The 25268-nt window shown below is 43.7% G+C and overlaps 1 protein-coding gene across 2 annotated transcripts in view; it reads left to right on the top strand.

Moving 5' to 3' along the window:
* Positions 1 to 25268, top strand: part of lyst (lysosomal trafficking regulator) — a 277149-nt gene that overhangs the window by 9380 nt on the left and 242501 nt on the right. The window contains exon 1 of one of the 2 annotated variants that reach the window (XM_059982159.1): positions 21588 to 21723. The exons of the other annotated variant lie outside the window; for it this stretch is intronic. Within the exon in view, the coding sequence (XP_059838142.1) occupies positions 21709 to 21723 (15 nt within the window). The 5' untranslated portion in view covers positions 21588 to 21708. Of the gene's footprint in view, positions 1 to 21587; positions 21724 to 25268 lie in introns of those variants that run through there. 2 annotated transcript variants of the gene reach the window in all.

Consider the following 25268-nt stretch of genomic DNA (forward strand, 5'->3'; position numbering starts at 1 on the left):
ATTGTGGGGAATCCAACACCCTGCCATTCTCAGCCTGAAGGACCATTCACAGAGAGAGACTGTTTTCTATCATTGAACCAGCTTTTTCAAACACATGCAAGCAATAATTTTTTTACTTAAACATGATTTACCTTAATTGATGCTTGCTTGTTCCATTTATTTTCCCAGTGCCTTTTAAACAAACTTCACCATCATTGTTAAACTGCAGGGCTGTAATTGTATGGTTTTGCATCCTATTGAGGACTAGTAGATTGTATTTTTCTTTCTCTAGTCCTCAAGTGTCTCCTGTATATCTAGGGAATATTGCAAGATTATGGCAGCCCTTCTGCAGTCAGCCCCTCTACTACTTCCATTGACCTAGCGTAAAAACTATCCAGATAGTGATTTTAAAGAGCAAACACGAGGAAATCTGCAGATGCTGGAAATTCAAACAACAACACACAAAAAGCTGAACATGTGTTCCACCAGCATTTTGTGTGTGCAGATAGTAATTTGTTTATTTTAACAGAAGCTAGCTTTTTTAATCCACCCTATCAAATTTCTGCACGATCCTATCTCCACAAACTCTTCTACTAATATTGGCAACATTCTTTTGTTTAAAATGTGGTGCCATGTATTTTAAGTATTCTAGTCTTGACTTCTGTCTCCAAGTATGAATTGGCACCTGAACTGCTTCATGCTCCTAATATCCTCCTCCTGTTTGCATGCACATAGAAGGTTTTCAGTTCCTTTTATTATTAGCTGTTGTTCTGCTCTCGTAGTTTCTTTTTGCTTGCCTCATTTTCCTATTGAACACCTATCCTCGCTTGCTACGTTAAGCATGATTCTTACGTGATGCAGCTAAGGTAAATAATTCAGATTTTTAAAATTTCATCACATTTTATTTTTCTTTATCAATGAGACGGCTCTAACTTTGACACCCCCACTATTTCCCCCTTAATGGGATTGTAGCTCTCTACTTAAGTCATTTGCTCTTAAAAGTATTTCAGTTTTTAAAATCCCAGTTGGTGGCTTATCTTTGTACACTGGTAAGTTTTCTGTCATCCCACTGAAGTTAGAGCTCTTCCGTTTAGTAAGTGTTTTAGGTTGCTGCTTTCTTTTCTCCAGTCTTAATCCATTGATATAATTGACATTTATCATCAGCTTTGCTTACACGATACTTGGTTCACTTGGCAAAAATAAAATGCTTATTGATAGGAAAGAAAGAGAACAAAGAAAATGGAGAGTTTAAGATCTGGAAAGCATGATCTAAGATGAAGGTGCAACAAGAATCAGCCTTAACTTTCAGAAGACTTATTTATATATATATATACACACACACACACACACACACATATATTCATGAAAGAAAATAGCACAAGTTTTTAAGCTATGTGTCTTCATAATTAAATATGAACTTATTTAAATATAATTGTACTTACTGCTGCAATTAGCATTTCAAGCTTTTCACATGTATTTAAATGACTGTTTCTATGAGGGAATATTTTTTCATTTCCTCAATGTGTGCCAGTGGTTTTGATGGGAAGTGTGAACTAGGGTCTAAGTATGTTGGTTACTGATTGGCTTGGTGAATGTAATGTGTGGTTTTAGCTAAGAAAAATGTGGGAGCGATCAGTGGTGAACAGTTGCAGAATGCTGTTTGCATTGTTTTTAGAAATAACATACACATTAAAAATCAATAGTCAATATGTGAAAATAATGTACTGAAATGGATATTTAGTCTCTTGCTCTGAAAAACAGAAAAAATTGTAGCACAGTTACTCACAAGTTTAAATTGCTGATTTGAAATGTTTGTTTCCTGTCTTTATTTTTTCATTTACGGGATGTGACAATCGCCAGCCAAGTCACCATTTATTGCCCATCCCTAGTTGCCCTTGAGAAGGTGATGAACTGCTGCCTTGAAGCACTGCAGTCCCTGATGTGTAGGTACCCCCACAGTGCAGTTAGGGAGGGAATTCCATGATTTTGACCCAGCAACAATGAAGGAACAGCAATATGTTTCCAAGTAAGGATAGTGAGTGACTTGGAGGGGGATATGCAAGTGGTGGTGTTCCCAGGTATCTGCTGTTTTTGTCCTTTAGATGGTAGTGGTCTTGGGTCTGCCTTAGCATCTTTGGTATATTGTTGCAGAGCATCTTGTAGATAGTACCCACTACTGTAACTGTTTGTCGATGGTGGAGGGATTGGGTGCTTGTGGAAGGGGTATCAATCAAGTGGGCTGCCTTTACTGGATGGAGTCAAGCTTCTTGAGTGTTGATGGAGCTGCACTCATCCAGATGAGTGGCTAGTATTCCATTACACTCCTGACCTAAGCCTAGTAGATGATGGACAGGCTTTGGGGAGTCAGGATGTGAGTTACATGCTGTGGGATTCCTAACGTTTGACCTGTTCTGGTAGCCACAGTGTGTATGTTGCTAGACCAGTTCAGTTTCCTGTCAGTGGTACCCTTCAGGATGTTGATTGTAGGGGCTTCAGTGATGGTGATGCCACTGAATGTCAAGGGACGATGGTTCGAGCCTCTCTTGTTGGGGTGGTCATTGCTTGGTACTTGTGTGGCTCAAGTGTTTCTTGCCACTCGTCAGCCGAAGCCTGGGTATTGTCCAGGTCCTGCTGTGTTTGGCTATGAGTTGCTTCACTGTCTGAGGAATCACAAATGGTGCAGAACATTGTGCAAACATCCCCACTTCTGACCTTATGATGGGTCCAGCTTCTGCAGATTTTCTCTCATTTGTGGTCATTTGGGTTATCCATATTTGTTCTTGCAGAATTCACAATCCACTCCCCAAAATTCTGAGAGTCTGAGAAACAATCAGCTATTAATAAATCCACTCTCAAGGAAACGTTACAATATTAATGATTTAAGAAAAAGTAAGTAAATACAACTTTTTTTGGATATCTTGACACACACACAAATGACATGGCATCACTTTATGAAAAATAGCAATACAGACTATTTTCTAGGAATGCAATCCCCTCTCTCTTGCTGGTGTATCCAGTACTATATATCATTATTATATAAGAGTGTTAAATAGCAATGCCAGCAACATGCATGTATAGCCATAATTATGAAAATATCCATAGGATAGCTTGACCCAATTTGTTTTTCATTAGTGATCCCTCCTTAATGAGGACCAAATGAGATTTTGGGTATCTCTGTACTTTATTACACAGATTTTGAAAGAATAATGTTTCCATTCTATTCCTTAAACAAGAATTTTGCCTTTCATATATGAAGTAGAGGTGCCATATTTCCATGATGCTGCAGATTTTGATCAGTATGTAAATAGAATAAGACATGTTTCCTTTTGTTTTTGAACTGGCAGTATGTTATTAAGCCTCAATTGTTTACATGATTTCATTGTAAGATATTGTACATTGTATTTTATATACCCAAGTATTATGGCATCCTCACTTGTTTTTTTTTAAATTAGTTTTTTTTCCCATTAATACACTGTGTTATTTTGTTAACGCGTAATTTTACTTGTGTATCTTTTAATTTTTAAAATAGTATTTTTTCAACCTGGATAGCATTTTCTTGTGCAGTTGCAATGAAATATATGTTGCTTCTTTATAGTTTCTGGTTGTCGTATGTGAGCAATGTGACAACCAGAAACCATTTTTATTCATGATTCATCTGATCTTTATGCACAAGCAAAAACATTTGATACTTTTATGTTGATATAAATTTCATTTAAGAAAGATGTAATTAAAAAGTTATGGTGGAAAAGGTTTGAGATTTTAGTAGGGACTAGTGGTAAAATAAATACCAAAATTAATATCTAATCAGCCACAATGTAGGGGCTATCTTAGTACTTTGATTATATAAAATTAAAGACATTTACAGTACAGATGGAAGCCATTAGGCTTATGTCTGTGTCAGGAAAAATAAACTGGACTTTGGGTTGATTTAACTTCCCACTTCTTGGTCCGTAAACTTGGAGATTCTTAAATGTAGTGAAGGTTTCTACCTCCAAAAGATGTGTTCTTCTGGGCAACAACCTTGTATCTTATCTGTGCACTGTGTAGTGTTCTTCATTTGTTACTGTACAGGAAGACCAGAACAAGAATTTTGCATTTCCTCTGCTCTTCTCTAATTCTTTAGTAAGCTGCCATATGCTATATAGTCTGTAGCCTGACATTCTGCAAGTGCCTTTTCTCACAACTTTATGAAATGAATTTCATTTGCTACTTCTGTGCTTTCTTCCTTAGAATCAACCTCTCTGCTATTTTTGGAATTATGAGTGAATGTCTAAACCATGCACTTTATATTGAATCCTATTTAGATATTAGTACAGACACTCCCTGCATTATATAAAGGTTCTGTTTCTGAGCAGTGTTTGTAAGCACTGACTTGTGAAGAAATCTGTATTGCACTAAATCCACTTGTCATCACTGAGTATTCACCCTAACATTGCCCGTAATGCCCTCTGTATCCAATCATTAATAAGTACCACCAAACACTAAATGCTCCAAATATATATGGGAATATTTATGCAGCTGGATTTCTACAAGTCAGGTTTTCCATAGCCCAAAGTGCACCTTATACTGAGCCTGCAGAACCCTTCTGTGTATTTCCCTCCAATCACTAAATTTCCAATTGATCCTTTGGTTTCTACAGTTGAGACAAATATTGACCCTTCTTGCCATCTCCCCTTGAAGTACCATGGGCTTTCACTTTCTTCATCCATCTCTACAATGTCAAATACTCAAACATCATCATTCCTTTTCACTGCTCAGTTAATCAGTCACAGCCTTCCTCTGAATCCATGTTGATTGGGCTTAATTAACATGCCTCTCAATGGTGATATATGCCTCCCAGAATTGTTTTCCATTAATTTGATCGCTATTGATGTCAGACAAATTAGTCAACAGTTACATGATCTAACCTGTTTTTTTAACCAATGGTGCCAAGTCTATATTCTTCCAATTTAAGCCTGTTACCAAAGAGTACTGGATTGTCTTACAGCCTGTGCTATGACAGAAGGAAATAAGGAAATTGTTTGAAGGAGAGGCTCTGAGTTTATTTTCTATGGAGTAAAAGACTCTGGTAGATTTATTTGAGGTCTATAACATTAAGGAACCTATGAATGGTGAAGTAAGGGTCTATTTCCCTTTAATTATAGAGCCTATGGCCTTTTTCCTAAAAGTGAACTAAATTGACTGAAAACCTAGCTTCCGTGATAATGAGACTCTCACCACAAAGCCAAAGAGGATCATCCACTGCATTTTTTACTGAAAATGGTGCAAATGTTTCAGCCTTGTCCTTGGCATCTGTATTGGGATGTTCTTACCACCTTCACTTGCTAGTCGTTATTTGATTTCCAGTAATTTAACTCGGCAGTATTTGAGGCTGAACTGTAGAGCTTTGATTTGGTGACTTTGCTTTATACATGTACAGTGAAACTTTTTTTTTGGTTTGAAGATGACCTTACCTTTGTGTGTTGCTCAGAAGTTTTAAAATGCAGTTTTCAGTATGGTGAAACCAAATACATTTATTCTAAATGCTACTACCCTATATTGTTAAGTTTGAACACTGATTACTATCACTTGGACAATTGCCTATACGTGCACTGAACTAAATAACAGTTTGGTTACCACATCATAGATTACCCTTATTGCATTCATTTGACAAAATCTGCAGATGTTTAATAGATAATTCACTGGCAATGTCAAAATTGGTAATTACCTTCTCTTTCTGAGTCTGAAAAATTAAATGCATGGAAATCTGTTTGAGGCAAGAACTCTGGCCCAGTTTAATAAAACCTTTACTATATTGAACTGTGTGTGTGTGTGTATATACATTATAGATAGATTTTCCTAGGCTGTAATTCTAACTGCATGATTCGGGTTACTGATCCCGTATTGTTTTCTTGTTGTGATACCTTCATAAAAATAAAATAAATGTATCTTAATCTAATACATTTCAGAATACGTTGGCATACTTCCTTTTGTGATTAAAATATTAAAATTCTCAAATGAATATTTTGTTTGCAGTATGATCAACCTGTGTATTTCACTGATATGTCACTTTGAAAGATTACTGTGTATTTTGTCTGTACTATGTAAGAAACTTTCTTAAGTCCTGTAAATATACCTAATAAAACTTCCTTGCTCATAAGGGGTGGGTACTAGCCTACAAAGTGCCCAGGACATCTTCAGGGCGAGGTGTTTTTAAAAGGCGGCATCCATTATTAAGGATCTCCAGCACTCAGAGCATGCCCTTTTCTCACTGTTACTATCAGGTAGGAGGTACAAAGGCCTGAAGGCACACACACAGTGATTCAGGAACAGCTTCTTCCCCTCTGCCATCCAATTCCTAAATGGACATTGAGCCCTTGGACACTACCTCACTTTTTCAAGTATACAGTATTTCTGTTATTTGCAAGTTTTTAATCTATTCAATATACGCATACTGTAATTGATTTACTTAGTATTTATTTTATTTTTCTTTTCTAGATTATGTATTGCATTGAACTGCTGCTGCTAAGTTAACAAATTTCACGTCACATGCCAGTGTTAATAAACCTGATTCTGATTCTGATCCTTATTGATTTTACAATTTAATTTAGAATTTGAAGTGCAGTTTTTTTCATTGATTCACAGTAAATACAAAGAAACAATAGAATGCCTGCAAGAAAATTAATTTGAACTCTTGAAGAATATCAGGTAAAAGAATTATTGGAATTCTTTTTCATGTTGAGACTTTGAAAAAGAACATTTTAAAAAGGCGTGGTCTTCAGTTTAGCGTTGTCTCAGAATCAGAATTAGATTTAATATCACTGGCATATGTTGTGAAACTTGTTAACATTATCAAATAGTTCCAGTTTTCAAGTTGGGATGGTTCTTGAGAAATGCTCTTTGAGTAATTATTAGTCGATTAGCTTGATATAATATGAATCTGAATTAATGTAAATAATTGATGCAGTTTAATTGCTGTAGTGTGCTAAAATTTGGTGTTTAATAATTATACTGCATAAAAGCTTGATGGAAGGAGAAAAAGCTTCATGGTGGAATCCAGAACTTAAAGGTTAAGGGGAAGGGTTAGTTTTAGAATAGCAGGGTGCCAGTATTGGTTAGAAATTAAGACAAATTTCTTTTGAGGGTTGTTAATCTTTGAAATTCCTTATATCCAGAGAGCTTTTGGGGACTGAATCTTCAATATATTAAAGACTGAAATTGGTAAAATAAAAGACACGAAAGTGAAGCAGAGGCAAATTTCAATCAGCCATGATCTTATTGAATGATATAGCATATCTAATGGATCAGATTGCTGTTTCATTCCATGTTAATCATCTAAATCTGACTCCAATTCAAGTGGATGTGTTCTGAATCATCTCTTTTAAGTTGGTTACAGAATTTACCCTTGATTTGATTCTATTTTAGTGATTGTATGTGCTACCTGTCAGTTCTCTAATATCAGCAGGTTTCATTGTGCTTTTTAACTCTTTTGTGTCCTCTATTGAAAGATGTACAATTTTTTTTCTCGGAGATCCAGTCAATTTGTTTACCTTGTAAGAATTTTTTCTTTTGCTGATAAAGCAGTAGGAAGCTATGATTTGGTAATTTAGAAAAGCTGAATTGAAAGATCACTTCTAGAACAATAAGTTATTAATCTTAATTTCAGTAAGATGCCTGCTGAAATTTGTGAGAGTTCCAAAGAAGTAGAATTGACAATTATTTTATATTTGAACAAAGTATCTTAAACCCAATTTTCTGTTAGGATCGTAAATACAGTCATCACTGTTGCTAGTAAAACTGTCCGGGCTACACTAGATCATGTAATTTTGTTGCTTACTTTAAAGTAGACAGTACTGAAATAGTCTAAAATAGATTGCTGTGATTCTGACTGCAATTTACATATCATCTGTGGCTGACTATAATCAAGCACTTGCAATACTGAATGATGCCATCTCCAAACAAGGAAGAGTCCATCCCGACACATTTCAAATCACAGTCAGAGACATCAAACTAGGCTTATTTGAAGAAAACGCTGTTCAGTTACCATCAGCATATAATTTGTAGCACCAGAGGTCCCAACATACTGGATCACTGTCATACTAAGGTAAGAAATGCCTACCATTCCATGCCTGGACCACATTTTGGTAAATCTGATCACTTGGTTGTCCTTCTCCTACCTGCATTCAGCCAGAGGCTATAGTGCAAAACTTCAGAGATTAGGACAACAAAGGAGTGGTCACGGGAGGCAGAGGAATGACTACGGGATTGCTTCAAGTCAGTGGACTGGGCTGTGCACTCTCTGGGGATTTGTATGAATACACCATAGTGGTGATTGACTTTATTAAAACAGCTGTAAATGAGTGTGGCCCCACAAAATCATTCAGATTCTTCCCCAGTCAGAAGCCCTGGATGAGCCATGAGATCTGAAATCTGCTGAGAGGCATCTCAGAGGCATTAAAGTCTGGTGACTAACAAGAGTTACAAGAGGTCCGGGTATGATCTCTGGAAAACCAGTTCATGGGCAAAGTGGCAATTTTGGGATAAACTTGAATCAAGGAAGGTTGCTCAACAGTTATGTCAGGTCTTGAATACTATCACCTCTTTTTAAGTAATATCAAATGACATAGGAGACAGCCGGCCTTCGCTTCCAGTTGAGCTCAATGCCTTCTTTGCTTGCTTTGACTGTCACAAACTCTTGTATCCCCTGATGATCCTGTGGCGACCCATTTCCTGGCACATCCGAACCGGCTCACAATTAGATAGCCTACGGGGGTTTGCGAGCACAGAGCTTTGGAGCCTCTGCGCCACGGGGGGCAGGTTGAGAGAGGCTTAAAAGTGAGGCTGAGGATTTCAAATAAAGTTTTTCCTCCGACTGCAGTTACCGACTCCGTGTCGTAATTTTAGCGCTGTGTGTAGCACACCGCTACAATTGGTGACCCCGACGGTCCAAACGATTTTTGGACCAGAAATGACCGACGCCGCCTCTGTTCATGCGGTTTCGTTGAAACTGCTGGGTTTCTGGACACAGCGACCGAACCTATGGTTCCAGCAAGCCGAAGCCCAATTCCACATTCGCCGGATCACCTCAGAAGACACTCGCTACTACTACGTGGTGAGCTCCCTCAACCAGGACACAGCGGCCCAGGTCGCGGAGTTCGTACAGTCGCTCCCGGCAGACGGCAAGTACACGGAATTCAAAGCCCTGCTCCTCAGGACTTTTGGACTCTCACGGCGCGAGCGGGCTGCCCGTTTACTGCACCTGGATGGCTTGGGCGACAGACCCCCATCGGCTTTAATGAATGAGATGTTGTCTCTCACCGACGGACACACACCCTGCCTCATGTTTGAGCAGGCATTCCTGGAGCAGCTGCCCGAGGACATACGCCTGCTGCTGTCCGACGCGGATTTCAGTGACCCCCGGAAGGTGGCAGCCCGGGCGGACTTGCTGTGGAACGCCAAAAAGGTGAGCGGGGCGTCCATCGCACAGATCTCCCAGCCACGCTCCCAGCAGCAAACCAGTCCAGGCCCGGCCGCAGAGCCCGCCAACCCCCGGCCCAAGGAACACTGGTGCTTCTACCACCAGCGGTGGGGCGCAGAAGCCCGCCGTTGTCGCCCGCCCTGCAAGTTCCCGGGAAACGCCAGGGCCAGCCGCCGCTGATGGCTACGGCGGCTGGCCATCGGGATAGCCTCCTGTATGTGTGGGATAGAAGGTCGGGACGCCGGTTTTTGGTCGATACTTGGGCTGAGATCAGCATTTTACCTCCGACGAGTTACGACACCCGCAGCAGGGCACCGGGTCCCCCCCTGAGGGCCGTGAATGGCAGCACAGTAAGGACCTATGGCACCCGTCAGGTGCAGCTACAGTTCGGCTCCAGCCAGTTCACGTGGGACTTCACACTGGCCGCCGTAGCCCAACCGCTTCTGGGTGCAGATTTTTTGCGAGCTCACAGCCTACTGGCCGACCTGCCCAGGAAGAGACTGGTACACGCCGAGACCTTTCAGACGTTCTCCCTGGGTGCAGCCCAGTTGCCAGCCCCTCACCTCGGCTCCATCACGCTGTCCGACAACGACTTCACCAGGGTCCTGGCGGATTTCCCATCGGTTCTGGCACCGCAGTTCACAGCGGCCATGCCCAGGCACGGCGTACAGCACCACATCCCGACACAGGGACCACCCCTCCACGCCTGCGCTCGGCGGCTTCCCCCGGACAAGCTCCGACTGGCGAAGGAGGAGTTCCAGAGGATGGAGGAATTGGGGATCATCCGGCGGTCCGACAGCCCATGGGCCTCCCCCCTGCACATGGTGCCCAAAGCGACAGGGGGCTGGAGACCTTGCGGCGACTACCACAGGCTGAACGAGGCTACCACACCGGACCGCTACCCTGTGCTGCACATTCAGGACTTTGCAGCAAACTTGCACGGCGCACGGATCTTCTCCAAGGTAGACCTCGTCCGAGGGTACCATCAAATCCCGATGCATCCTGACGACGTCCCCAAAACGGCTCTCATCACCCCGTTTGGCCTTTTTGAGTTCTTCTGCATGCTGTTCGGCCTGAAGAATGCTGCACAGGTGTTCCAGCGGTTAATGGACGCGGTGGGACGGGACCTGGACTTCGCGTTCATCTATTTGGATGACATCCTCATAGCCAGCAGCAGTCGTCAGGAGCATCTGTCCCACCTCCATCAACTCTGCGCCCGACTGAGTGAGTACGGTCTTACAATCAACCCCGCCAAATGCCAGTTCGGACTCAATACCATTGACTTCCTGGGCCACAGGATTACTAAAGACGGTGCAACCCCTCTGCCTGCTAAGGTAGATGCGGTCCGCCACTTTCCCCGACCCACCACGATCAAAGGCCTTCAGGAATTCGTAGGTATGGTCAATTTCTACTGCCGCTTCCTCCCTTCAGCTGCCCGGATCATGCGCCCCCTGTTCGCCCTGATGTTGGGTGCGAGCAAGAACATTACCTGGGACGAGGAGTCCGCCGCCGCTTTCGTTCAAACGAAGGAAGCTTTGGCGAACGCTGCAATGCTAGTACATCCCAGAATGGACGCCCCTATCGCCCTCACAGTGGACGCATCTAACACGGCAGTCGGTGGGGTGCTGGAGCAACTCATCGCAGGTCGCTGGCAACCCCTGGCGTTTTTCAGCAAACACCTGCGGCCACCCGAGCTCAAGTACAGTGCTTTCGACCGGGAACTGTTGGCGCTCTACCTGGCAATCCGGCATTTCAGGTACTTCCTAGAAGGTCGGCCCTTCACCGCATTCACGGACCACAAACCGCTTACCTTTGCGTTTACGAAAGCGTCCGACCCCTGGTCGTCCCGCCAGCAACGCCACCTGTCCTACATCTCTGAATACACGACGGATGTCCGGCACGTCTTTGGTAAGGACAATGTCGTGGCAGACGCGCTCTCTCACCCTACCGTTCATGCCCTTTCCCAAGGGGTAGACTTTGAGGCACTGGCAGAGGCGCAGCAGGCGGATGAGGAGATTCCGAGTTATAGAACCGCAGTCTCCGGTTTGCAGCTCCAGGACCTCCCCGTGGGCCCGGGTGAGAGGACACTACTCTGTGACGTCGCTACAGGCCAGCCCCGTCCCGTCGTCCCGACAGCCTGGCGACGCCGTGTTTTCGACTCCATTCATAACTTGGCACATCCCTCCATCCGGACAACTGTCCGGATGGTTTCCAGCAGGTTCGTTTGGCACGGACTCCGCAAACAGGTCAGTGAATGGGCCAAAATGTGCATGCACTGCCAGACGGCCAAGGTGCAGCGGCACACCAAAGCCCCACCGCAGCAGTTCCATCCCGCCCACCGGCGTTTCGACCACATTCATGTGGATATCGTGGGCCCCCTGCCGGTGTCCTGCGGAGCGCGGCACCTCCTGACTATTGTGGACCGGTTCACAAGATGGCCAGAGGCGGTCCCGCTCACCGACACCACCTCCGAATCTTGCGCCCGAACCCTGATCGCCACCTGGATATCTCGCTTTGGTGTACCGGCCCACATTGCCTCCGACAGAGGCGCCCAGTTCACCTCCGGCCTGTGGTCAGCGATGGCCAGCCTTCTGGGGACTCAGCTGCACCACACAACTGCCTACCACCCACAGTCGAACGGGCTAGTGGAGCGTTTCCACCGTCACCTGAAGTCGGCCCTCATGGCCCGCCTGCGAGGAGCCAACTGGGCGGACGAGCTTCCCTGGGTCCTACTCGGCATCCGCACAGCGCCCAAGGACGACCTGCACGCCTTGTCGGCCGAGTTGGTATACGGCGCGCCCCTGGTCGTCCCCGGGGAGTTCCTACCAGCCCCGCGGGGGCAAGAGGAAGATCCTGCAGCAGTCCTGGGCAGACTACGCGAGAAGCTTGGTAACCTGGCCCCCATACCCACTTCACAGCACGGGCGGCACCCGACCTGCGTACCCAAAGACCTACAGAACTGTAAGTTTGTGTTTGTACGAAGGGGCGGGCATCGGCCACCGCTGCAGCGGCCATACGAGGGGCCGTTTATGGTGCTCCGGAACAACGGGTCCACGTTCGTGCTGGACGTTGGGGGGAAAGAGGAGGTTTTCACGGTGGACCGCCTCAAACCGGTCCATCTGGACCTGGTGCAACTGGCCGAGTTTCCGGCACCTCGGTGCAGAGGCCAACCTCCCAAGCAGGTTCTGGCCCAGACTGTGGACATTGGGGGGTGTATCGCCGGTTCTGGGGGGGTTTATGTGGCGACCCATTTCCTGGCACATCCGAACCGGCTCACAATTAGATAGCCTACGGGGGTTTGCGAGCACAGAGCTTTGGAGCCTGTCCGCCACGGGGGGCAGGTTGAGAGAGGCTTAAAAGTGAGGCTGAGGATTTCGAATAAAGTTTTTCCTTCGACTGCAGTTACCGACTCCGTGTCGTAATTTTAGCGCTGCGTGTAGCACACCGCTACAATCCTATGATTTTAGTCTCTGAAGACAATGTGCGAGCAGCCTTCAGGAGGGTGAACCCACAAAAAGTATACGTCCTAGATGGAGTACCTGGTCAATGACTGAAGACCGGGTGCTGATCAACTGGCTGGTGATCACTGAGATTCACTGAGATCAACCTCTCGCTTTGGCAGCCCCTGCTTCAAGTAGGCTTCAATTATACCAGCTATGCCTCAATGACTTTTGCCCAGTAGCACCTACATCCACAGTGAAGAAGTGTTTTGAGAGCTTGATGATGAAACATCAACTGCTGCCCAAAAAGTCCTTTCCATTTTGCCTGCTGGAGCAATAGGTCTGAGCAGGTCTCATTAGCACTTCACTCATTGCTGGAACACCTGGACAGGAAAGATGCATACATCAGATTGTTCTTTATTGATTACAGCTTGGCGTTCAATACTATCATCCCCTCAAAACTAATCACTACTTTCCAAGACCTTGGCCTCAATACCTTTGTGTGCATTTGGATCATCAATTTCCTCACTTGCAGACCCCAGTCAGTTCTTAGTCCTCTGCTTTACTTGCTTTATACTTATGACTAAGTGTCTAGGCACAGCTGTAATGTTATACTCAAGTTTGCTGATGACACCACTGTTCTAGGCTGAATCAAAGGTGATGTTGAATCAGAAGGTAGGAGGGAGATTAGAAGTTCAGCTGTGGTATCATAACAACAACCTCTCATTCAATGTAAGCAAGACCAAGGAGCTGATTATAGACTTCAGGAGAAGAAAACCCAGAGGTCCATGAGGTAATCCTCATCGGAGGATCAGAGGTGGAGAGGGTTAGTAACTTTAAGTTCCTAGGTGTTATATTTTTGGAAGAGCTATCCTGGGTACAGCATATAAGGACAAAGAAAGCATTGCAGTGCTTCTACTTCCTTAGGAATTTGCGGAGATGCAGGATGACTTCTATAGAAGTATATCAACATTTTAGATGTGCAGTGGAGTGTATATTGACTGACTGCATTGAAGCCTGGTATAGAAGCACAAATGGCCTTGAATGGAATATTTTTCAAAAAGTATTGGATATGACACAGTATATCACAGGTAAAGCCCTTTCAACAATTGAGCATATGAAGCAGTGTTGTGGGAAGGCAGCATCCATCATCAGGGATTCCACTACCACCACCCAGGACATGTTTTGTTCTTGCTACTGCCATCAGGAAGAAGGTACAAAAACCTCAGGACTCAAAATAGCAGGTTCAGGAGCAGTTACTACCCCTCTACCATCAGGCTCTTGAACTGAATGGTATAACTTCAATTGCCCCATCATTGAAATGTTTCTACAATCAATGGACTGACTTCCAAGGACTCTTCGTCTCATGTTCTTGATAGTTCTTGCTTATTATATTATTTATTTTTGTATTTGTAGATTTTTGTCTTCTGCATTCTGGTTAAGCACCTTACTGTTGACATACAAACCAGTGTGTTTGTCTTGGCAATAATGGAGTGATCATGCAGGTTCAATATTATTCCTTAACTTGTAACCTGAAATTTAAATAGAGGGCTTTTTTGAAAAAAACATTCATTCACAGCAGGTAAGGTTTTACTGATATGACCAGTATTTATTGATACTTCCTGATTTTTCCCTTGGATTGGATGACTTGCTAGGGGATTTGGGAAGTCAGTTAAGAATCAATCACATGACCTTGGTTTCTGGAATCACAATAAGGCCAAATAATGAAGGTTGGTATATTTCCTTCTTTATGGACAGCTGCGGTTTTATATTAGTTTGTTACATAAACATTGAAAAATTTGGCAGTAGTATTATATTCCAGATTTATTTGATTATTTGATTAATTTTAAATTCTGCTATTGAGTGCATTGATTACGTCACTGTGTACAAGACCATCACTACACACTCTAACCAGAAGCCATGGATGACTGCGGAGTTGCGTGTGCTGCTGAGGACCTGTGAATCCGCCTTCAGAGCAGGCAACAAGGCAGCCCTAACACCAGCAAGGGCATCAGAGAGGCAAAGAGTGCACACGCCCTGCGAATCCACAGCCACTTCCAGGACAGCAGCGACACATGGTGCCTGTGGAAGGGCATCCAGGACAAGGTCACCTGCCTGTGCTGGCAGTGCCTCCCTCCCAGATGCGCCGAACAACTTCTAAGCTCGTTTTGAGGCAGAAAATGACGTCATGGCGAGAAAGACCACTCCTCCTCCCAATGACCAGGTGCTGTGTCTTACCATGGCCGATGTGAGGAGAACTCTATGCAGGGTGTACCCACGGAAGGCTGCTGGACCAGACAATATTCCTGGCAGAGTGCTCAGAGGGTGTGAAGACCAGCTGGCAGATGTTCTCATTGACATCTTCAACATCTTCATGAGCAGTGCCGTTGTTCCAACGTACTTCAAGGCTGCCACCATCATCCCCATGCTGAAGAAGTCTTCAGTGTCCTGCCTCAATGACTACCGTCCCGTTGCATCACATCCATCATGATGAAGTGTTTCGAGAGGCTTGTCATGAGGCACATCAAGACCCTGCTACCCCCCTCACTGGACCCTCTGCAGTTCGTGTATTGTCCCAACCGCTCAACAGACGACACCATCGCCACCACCCTCCACCTGGCCCTCGCCTACCCGGTCAAAAAAGACATGTACGTTTGAATGCTGTTTGACTGCAGTTCAGCATTCAACACAATCTTTCCTCAGCACCTGATTGGAAAGCTGAAACTGGGAGAACTCAGTCAGTCCGGATCGGGAGCAGCATCTCCAACACCATCACACTGAGCATGTGGCCCCCCCAGGGCTGTGTACTCAGTCCACTACTGTTCACTGTGTTGGCCCATGACAGTGCAGCAACACACAGCTCGAATTACATCATCAAGTTTGCCAATGACAGGACTGTGGTGGGACTCATCAGCAAGAACAACGAGTCAGCATACAGACTGGTGCAGAACCAACAACCTGTCTCTGAATGTGAACAAAAGAGGTAGTTGTTGACTTCAGGAGGGCATGGAGCGACCACTCTCCGCTGAACATTGACTGCTCCTCCATTGAGATCATTAAGAGCACCAAATTTCTTGGTGTTCACTTGGCTGAGAATCTCACCTGGTCCCTCAACACCAGCTCCGTAACCAAGAAAGCCCAGCTGTGCCTCTACTTTCTACAAAGGCTGAGAAAAGTCCATCTTCCACCCCCCCCCCCCCCCCCCATCCTCACCACATTCTACAGGGGTTGTATTGAGAGCATCTTGAGCAGCTGCATCACTGCCTGGTTCTGGAATTGCACCGTCTCAGATAGCAGGACCCTGCAGCGGTTAGTGAGGTCAGCTGAGAAGATCATCGGGGTGTCTCTTCCCGTCATTACAGACAGTTAAACCACACGCTGCACCTGCAAAGCTAACAACATTGTGAAGGACCCCACGCACCCCTCACACAAACTCTTCTCCCTCCTGCCATCTGGCAAAAGGTCCCGAAGCATTCGGGCTCTCATGACCAGACTGTGCAACAGTTTCTTCCCCCAAGCCATCAGACTTCTCAATACCCAGAGTCTAGAGTGACATCTACATCATTTATTATTATGTTGACATTTGTCCTCTATTGTGCCTATTGTATTGTTTAGTAATTATTTATTAATTATTGTACAGCCCTGCACTGTTAGTGCACTTTATGTAGTCCTGTGTAGGTCAGTAGTCTAGTGTAGTCTTCAGTTGTCTCACATAGTCTAGTGTAGTTTTGTGTTGTTTCTTGTAGCACTATGGTCCTGGAGGGACGTTGTTTCATTTTTACTGTGTAGTACCAGCAGTTTATGGTCGAAATGACAATAAAAAGCGACTTGACTTGAGTTCATATTGGTTTCTCTAGATTAATGGTTAATTCTCGTTCTGTGATTGCAAACCATCTCTGTTGTTCTGCTCCAAGTTGTAAAACGTGGTAACACTTGGCAACTTATTTGAGTTACCGAAATATGAAGAAAGCCAGTTTTCTGCTTTTAGATGTATTTAGCAGAATTTCATGATGGTGCAGTGCCTTATAATTCAATTGCTTTATCTACCTGTTTGATATTTGAAGTAGCAGCAAGTCATGTTAAGTGAACTGTTTTAAAAAAAACTGAGACAAATGTTCTCTATTGATTGCTGAAAGCCAGTCAGTTCAAGAGAAATTAACAATATGCAAGAAATACTGGTCTTGCTAATCATTTTTCACATTCTGTAAGGGATTGACTTAAACAAAAGATTGCTGCTCTTATCACTTTGGTTTCAAATTGTGAGGTTAGGAATAATATTGCAACTGCACGGTCACTCAAAATACCGTACAAGCAAATAAAAATTAAGAGTTTATCCATATATTGGCTGCAGCTTTGAGGGACTTAAATTATATTGGTCAGATACTTTTCCTCTGGTTAGTTCAGTGACTGTAGTTGTACTGTATATCCTGTTCTGCTGCCTTTAGATGTTTTTGAAGGAGAGCGCATGGTTAAGGATGTGACTTCTGTGAGTAAACTATAATCCAGGTTCTATTTAGTGTTCTGTTTCACGATTTTAATTATTTAGCTTTTGAAGATATGTTGAAAAAGTAAATTATTCAGTTGAGTATTGCATTCATATGAAGTGAAAACAATCTCATATTTATATATTGCATTTGAAGCTAGTTTGGTATTAATGGGGTCAAGTTATATTTGTACTGATGAGTGCGCTATGCATTAAAAATACTTAGATAGCATTTAACTCCACCTATGTTCTGCAATCTAAAATAATTTGTAACTGAACTGATGAGTGAATATAGGTCACGGGTTAAGTCTGTGCACTCTTGAGTTGCTGTTTCTGTCTGTGCACTCGTCAGTTGCTGTATCCTAGCAATAATAAAAGCACCCATAGTTGTTCTTCCCCATTGTTCTCTATTAAACTGGAATGTGAGAAATTGAGGCAGAATCTTGAGCTTGTGCTCAGTGTACTTCTGAGGTCTGGTGATATATGATCACCTAGGTGAAGTAAGACAACTTCTGCCAATGAAACTTTGCCCAAGAAATGCAGACTTTCCAAGGAAAACCAAATAGTAGGAAGCATTTATAAAGATTTTATCACTTGTAATTAGTTCAGTCTTAAATTGCAAAATAATATAGAGGCTTATAAATATTTTAATAACCTGTGCAATAAATAGAGTATTTACTTTGATTAAGCAGCCATGCCATTACTGTTATTTCTTGTGTGCTCATACCATTCTGTAAGCTGATAGAAACATAGAAAACTTAAAGCATAATACAGGCCCTTCGACCCACAAAATTGTGCTGAACATGTCCCTACCTTAGAAATTACTAGACTTCCCCATTGCCCTCTATTCCATGCACTCACTGCTCTCTGAGTAAAAAAATTTACCCCTGACATCTCCTCTGTACCTGTTCCCCAGCACCTTAAACCTGTGTCCTCTTGTGGCAACCATTTCAGCCCTGGGAAAAAGCCTCTGACTACCCACATGATTGCTGCCTCTCATCATCTTAATATCTTGATTAATCTTCAAATTTCAGGAAGATGAGACTTAATAAAAGGTGTGTTAATAAAAAAAAGATTAATTACTTTATTGTCCTTTTACGAATGCTACTTCTGTATACTCTGACTCTCCATTCTCTCTGTGCATTTTATGTTTTACTTTGGGTGATGTGTTTTATTTTATCAAATCTGTGTAGAAAAAGCATTTCACTTCACCTCTTCCAGTAATAATTCTTTTCACATGTATCCTTGTTACTGATTTATTGATTTACCAACAGGTTGGGAGGAAAATGCATTTTAATAACATATCTTACTAAAATATGTGATAATTTCCAAATAATAACTTCCCCTTAAGCTTTTCTTTGTCCATTGAGGAAGCTCTTTTTTTTTATAAATTTAATATCCATAACCCATGTTGTTCATTTGAATGCACCAAATGCTCCCAGAGTATGTTATTCTGTGATCCATCTTGCTTTTGCAAACCATTGTGACTGCCAACTTGTCATGAGATTAATTATATTTTAATCTGAGGGAGGGAAGAGCTGGAGTATTGAGTTATTTTCTAACTCGATATAATGATTCTAGTATTCAAGTTAATTTACTTTAGTCTCCTTTGAATGGCTCATTCAAAATAGAACATTTCCAACTATGCAAAACTTGGCAAAAGAAAAATATTGCATTTCTGTAATGTCTTTCCCTTCTCCAAGAGTTCCCAAATAACCTTAGAGACAATGATGTACTTCTGAAAGTGTGGCTACTATTATAAGAGAGAATACTCTAAATCTTGGGTACAATTGAATGCACTGGTAGGTCTTACTAAATATTGGAAGTCAAAATGAGCAGTTCTCCACATGTTTTATGGGCAGTTGACGTGTGTGATTAACATAATCAGAATGATGGAGGAACTCAGCAAGCCAGGCAGCATCTATGGAAGGGAATAAAGAGTCAGTGGTTCAGTCTAAGAGATTCTTCATCAGGATGCTGCTTGACCGACTGACTTCTTCAGCATTTTGAGTGTGTTGCTCAAGACTTCTGCAGAATCTCTGGGTTGTGTGTGATTAACTTGTTTACATTGAATACAGTATAAGTAAGTTGCTGTGAATTTGCTACAGTCATCATTTACCATTCTATAATTTCTAACGTTCAGGATTTCTACCTAACAAACATACGCTGCACTGCTACATTCTTCATAGCTTAGTCACAGCCACCTATTCGGGTATGGTTGCCATCTCAACAGAACACTCAATTATAGAAACCTACGGCATAGAATCAAGCCCTTTGGCTTATCTAGTCCACGCTGCACTGTTAATCTGCCTCATTCCATCAGCCTAAACCCAAACCATAGCCCCCCGGACCCATTCCATCCATGTACCTATCCAAACTGCTCTTCAGTTTTGAAATTGAACCTGCATCCACTACTTGCACTGGCAGCTCCTTCTGCACTTTCACTGTCCTCTGAGTGAAAGAGTTCCACTTCATATTCCCCTTAAACTTTTCACTCTTAACCCATGACCTGTAGCTGTAGTCTCACCCTACTTGAGCAGAAAGCCTGCTTGTATTTACTTTATATATACCCCTCATAATTTTGTATACTTACTAAATGTTCCCTCGCTTTTCTGAGAGTAAGTAACACAAAGGAAAGGCTTTAAGAGGCAACAGCAAAAGAAGTAGGTAGACTTGCTTGTCCTAACACTTATAAAGGGGTTATGTTGGCCTTTGTTAGGATATACTTTGCTAAAGTGCATGCTCATATCCCTTCATTTAATCTTCACTGTATGTCATACCTCCCTCCATCACAAGTAATAAATGGTGGTAGTCATGCACTACTTATTCCAATGCTTACAGACCCTCTCTGCCAAAAATCATGCACCGCAGCTTTTCTGATGTCCATAAACTGTAATCTAGTTACAGTGGAGGAACAGCAAGTCAATAGGGGAAGGACAGCATACATAATCTCTTAATTACATGCCACCAGCACAGATATCAGTTCATTACAGCACAGCATAGTATGGTAAAATGACAGATACTTGTACTTTTACTTTATTGTCGCCAAACAATTAATTACTAGAGCATACAATCATCACAGCGATAATTGATTCTGCGTTTCACGCTCCCTGGAGTACAAATCAATAGTAAATATAGTAAAAATTTAAATTATTAATCATAATAAAAAACAAAAAAGGGAAAGTAAGGTAGTGCAAAAAAAACCGAGAGACAGGTCCGGATATTTGGAAGGTATGGCCCAGATCGGGGTCGGGATCCATTCAGCAGTCTTATCACAGTTGGCAAGAAGCTGTTCCCAAATCTGGCTGTACGAATCTTCATACTCTTGAATCTTCTCCCGGAGGGAAGAGGGACAAAAAGTGTGTTGGCTAGGTGGGTCGTGTCCTTGATTATCCTGACAACGTGCACTGTAAAGTGAGTCCAAGGACAGAAGATTGGTTTGTGTGATGTGCTGGGCTGTGTTCACGATCTTCTGAAGCTTCTTCCGGTCTTGGACAGGACAACTTCCATTCCTGGTTGTGATGCACCCTAGAAGAATGCTTTTTACGGTGCATCTATAAAAATTAGTGAGGGTTTTAGGGGACAGGCCAAATTTCTTCAGCTTTCTCAGGCAGTAAAGGTGCTGGTGGGCCTTCTTGGTGGTGGACTCTGCTTGGTTAGACCAAGTCAGGTTATTTGTGATACTGACCCTGAGGAACTTAGCTTTTGACCTGTTCCACCTACACACCACTGATGTAGATGGGGTCGTGTGGTCCGCTACTCCTTCTGAAGTCAACAACCAATTTCTTCATTTTGCTGATGTTGAGGGATAGGTTATTGCCACCAGGTTCTTAATTTCCTCACTGTACTCAAACTCATCATTACCCGAGATATGGCCTACAATTGTGGGGTCATCAGCAAACTTATATATTGAGTTCAGTGGAAACTTAGCTACACAATCATGGGTGTACAGTGGGACAGCAGGGGGCTGAGTACATAGCCTTGTGGGGCATCGGTGCACAGAGTGATTGTAGAGGAGAGCTTGTCCCCTATTTTTACAGCCTGGGTCCTGTCTGTGAGGAAGTTGAAGATCCAACTGCAGATCTGAGTGCTAAGACCCAGGTTCTGGAGCTTAGGAATCAGTTTATTTGGAATTATAGTATTAAAGGCAGAGCTGTAGTCAATGAAAAGGAGCCTTACATATGCATCTTTATTTTCCAGGTGATCCAAGGAGGAATGTAGTGCCAGAGAGTTGGCATCTGCTGTTGACCTGTTGCTCCGATAGGTGAATTGCAAAACGTCGAGGTTGACTGGTAGGTTATGGTTGACGTGTGCCATAACCAATTGCTCGAAGCACTTCATAGCAATTGATGTCAGAGCCACAGGTCGGTAGTCATTCAGGCGTGCCACCTTACTCTTCTTCAGCACTGGGATTATTGTTGCCTTCTTAAAACACGAGGGGATTTTAGACTGAAGCAGGGAGCAGTTGAAGATGTCAGCAAACACTCCAGCTAGCTCACTTGCACAGGCCCGGAGAGCCCATCCCAGGATGCTATCTGGGCCTGTCGCCTTCCTTGGATTTATCTTTAGGAAGACCCTTCTAACGTCTTCCTCAGTGAGGATGAATCTCGATGCCCCCAGGTCCAGTTCATCTGGAGGGGGCAGGACGCACCTCTTCTGTTCGAATCTTGCATAGAAGAGAAGCACTACAGTTATTGATAATCCCAGCTTTTCTTTGCGCCCAGTGATCTCATTTAGACCCTGCCATAGTCTGCTGGCATCCCTCTGGTTAGTATGGGCTTCCAACTTGGCTTAATATTGCCTCTTGGCACCCTTAATGGCTTTCTGGAGTTCACTCCTGGATTCTGTGTAGCGACTGGTATCTCTAGACCTAAAAGCCGCAGCTCTAGTCTTCAAGAGGGACTGGACCTCATAATTCATTCAAGGTTTTCGGTTAGGGAATATCCGGATCGTCTTGCGAGACGCACAGTCCTCTGTGCATTTCCAGATAAAGTCCGTGACAGCTGAGGCATACTCATTGAGGTTAGCTGCCAAGTCCTTGAATACTAACCAGTCTACCGATTCAAAGCAATCACGGAGGACCTCATCCGTTTCCTCTGTCCAACGTGACACCACTGTTGACACCGTAACCTCCTGCTTCAGTTTCTGTTTGTAAGCTGGGACAAGGAGTACAGGGCCTGATGGTCTGATTTTCAGAAGTGAGGTTGTAGGACGGAATGGTAGGCATCCTTAACTGCTGTGTAGCAGTGGTCAAGTATATTCGGGCCTCTAGAAGGGCAGGAGACATGTGCTATAACTTTGGCAGTGCCTTTCTAAGGTTGGCCTGGTCAAAGTCCCTGGCTCCACTGCAACTTCCAGCTGTCAATTGGGTCGGGCCCCGAAGCCGACACTTAATCGTTGCCTTCTTAAAACACAAGGGGATTTTAGACTGAAGCAGGGAGTAGTTGAAGATGTCAGCAAGCACTCCAGATATGAGTGACACCAGGTGTGAGTAATCTCAACCAAGGTAAGAAGCAGGATAGCACAGCTGAAAGATAAACATAGAAGTTCATGAATTGGAATTGAGCAAAATGCTGGATGAACTCAGCAGCTCAGGCAGCATCTATAGAAGAGAATAAACTTGAAGTTTTAGATTGAGACCCTTCATCAAGACTGGTAGAGAAGGAGGTAGATACCGGAATAAATAGGTCATAGGAGAGGTCATAGGAGGGGGAAAGGAGAATAAGCTAGAATGTCAGAGGTAAAGTCAGGTGAGTGGGAAAAGTAAAAGGCTGGAGAAGGATGAATCTGATACAAGAGGGGAGTGGACCTTTAGGAGAAAGAGAAGGAAGAGGGGCACCAGAGGGAGGTGATAGGCAGGTGAGGAGAAGTAAGAGCCCAGAGTGGGGGATAAAAGAGGGGGAAGGGGGATGGGAAAAGAAAAAAGGGGAAAATTACTGGAAGGAGAAATTCAAGATCAAGTTGCTTTTATTGTTATTTCGACCATAAACTGCTGGTACAGTACACAGTAAAAAAGAAACAACGTTCCTATAGGACCCTGGTGCTACATGAAACAACATAAAACTACACTGGACTATGTGAGACAGCACAAGGCTACAGCAGACTATGTAAAAAAACATAAAAACTGCACTAGACTACAGACCTGCATAGGACTACATAAAGTGCACAAAACAGTACAATAAGTAATAAACAAGACCATAGTCACAGTAGAGGACAAATTACAATGTCAGTCTGGGCTCTTGAGTATTGAAGAGTCTAAAGGTTTGGGGGAAGAAACTGTTGCACAGTCTGGTTGTGAGAACTCGAATGCTTTGGTACCTTTTGCCAGATGGCAGGAGGGAGAAGAGCTTGTATGAGGGGTGCGTGGGGTCCTTCACAAAGCTGTTAGCTTTACGGGTGCAGCGTGTGGTGTAAATGTCTGTAATTGTGGGAAGAGAGACCCCGATGATCTTCTCAGCTGACCTCACTATCCGCTGCAGGGTCTTGCTATCTGAGACGGTGCAATTCCAGAACCAGGCAGTGATGCAGCTGCTCAGGATGCTCTCAATACAACCCCTGTCAAATGTGGTGAGGATGGGGGGGGGGGGGGGGCGGTGGAAGATGGACTCTTCTCAGCCATCGTAGAAAGTAAAGACGCAGCTGGGCTTTCTTGGCTGTGGAGCAGGTGTTGAGGGACCAGGTGAGATTCTCCGCCAGGTGAACACAAGAAATTTGTTGCTTTTAATGATCTCAACAGAGGAGCAGTCAATGATCAGCAGAGAGTGGTTGCTCCATGCTCTCCTGAAGTCAACAACCATCTCTTTTGTTCATGTTCAGAGACAGATTGGTTCTGCAACAGTCTGTTAGCCGCTGCACCTCCTCTCTGTATGCTGACTTGTCATTCTTGCTGATGAGTCCCACCACGGTCATGTCATTGGCGAACTTGATGATGTAATTCGAGCTGTGTATTGCTGCACAGTCATGGGTCAGTAGAGTGAACAGCAATGGACTGAGCACACAGCTCAAGGGGGTCCCCGTGCTCAATGTGATGGTGTTGGAGATGCTGCTCCCGATCTGGACTGACTGAGGTCTTCTAGTCAGGAAGTCTAGGATCTAGTTGCAGAAGGAGGTGTTCACGCCCAGCAGTTTCAGATTTCCAATCAGGTGCTGAGGAATGATTGTGTTGAATGCTGAACTGAAGTCTATGAGCAGCATTTGAACATGTGTGTCTTTTTTGTCCAGGTGAGTGAGGGCCAGGTGGAGGGTGGTGGCGATGGTGTCATCTGTTGAGTAGTTGGGACAATAATGTGAACTGCAGGGGGGTCCAGTGAAGGGGGGCAGCAGGGTTTTTATGTGCCTCATGACACAAATTGATGTTCAAGCTGCAAGATTGGAGATTACCTAGACAGAATATGAAGTGTTGCTCCTTCATCCTGAGAGTGGCCTCATCATGGCAGAAGAGGAGGCCATGAACTGGAATGGGGATAGGAATTTAAATAGTTGGCCACTGGGAATTTCCTTTTTTGGCAGATGGAATGGAGGAGCTTGACAAAGCAATCCCCAAATTTAGGGTCTCACCATTGTCATGGAAACCTCATCGGGAGTGGCAGATACAGTAGACAGCCAGAACAGATTTGCAGATGAATTTTTGCTGCACCTGTTTGGGGCACTGAATGGAGCTGAGGTCAGGTGTAACATTTCTGACTCTTAACAGGGTATGTGCCAGGAGGGAGATAATCTTCACATGAATCACCTTCCACTCATCACCTTCTAGCCTGTCTTCATTCACCAACCCCCTACTTTTTATTCTGGCATCTTTCCAATCCTGATGAAAGTTCTCTGCCCGGAACAGCGACTATTTATTTGTTTCGATAGATGTTGCCTGACCTGCTGAGTTCTTCCAGCATCTTGTTTGTGTTGCTCTGAATTT

The sequence above is a fragment of the Hypanus sabinus genome, chromosome 10 (assembly GCF_030144855.1).
Source record: "Hypanus sabinus isolate sHypSab1 chromosome 10, sHypSab1.hap1, whole genome shotgun sequence".
In the NCBI taxonomy this organism is placed as follows: domain Eukaryota; kingdom Metazoa; phylum Chordata; class Chondrichthyes; order Myliobatiformes; family Dasyatidae; genus Hypanus; species Hypanus sabinus.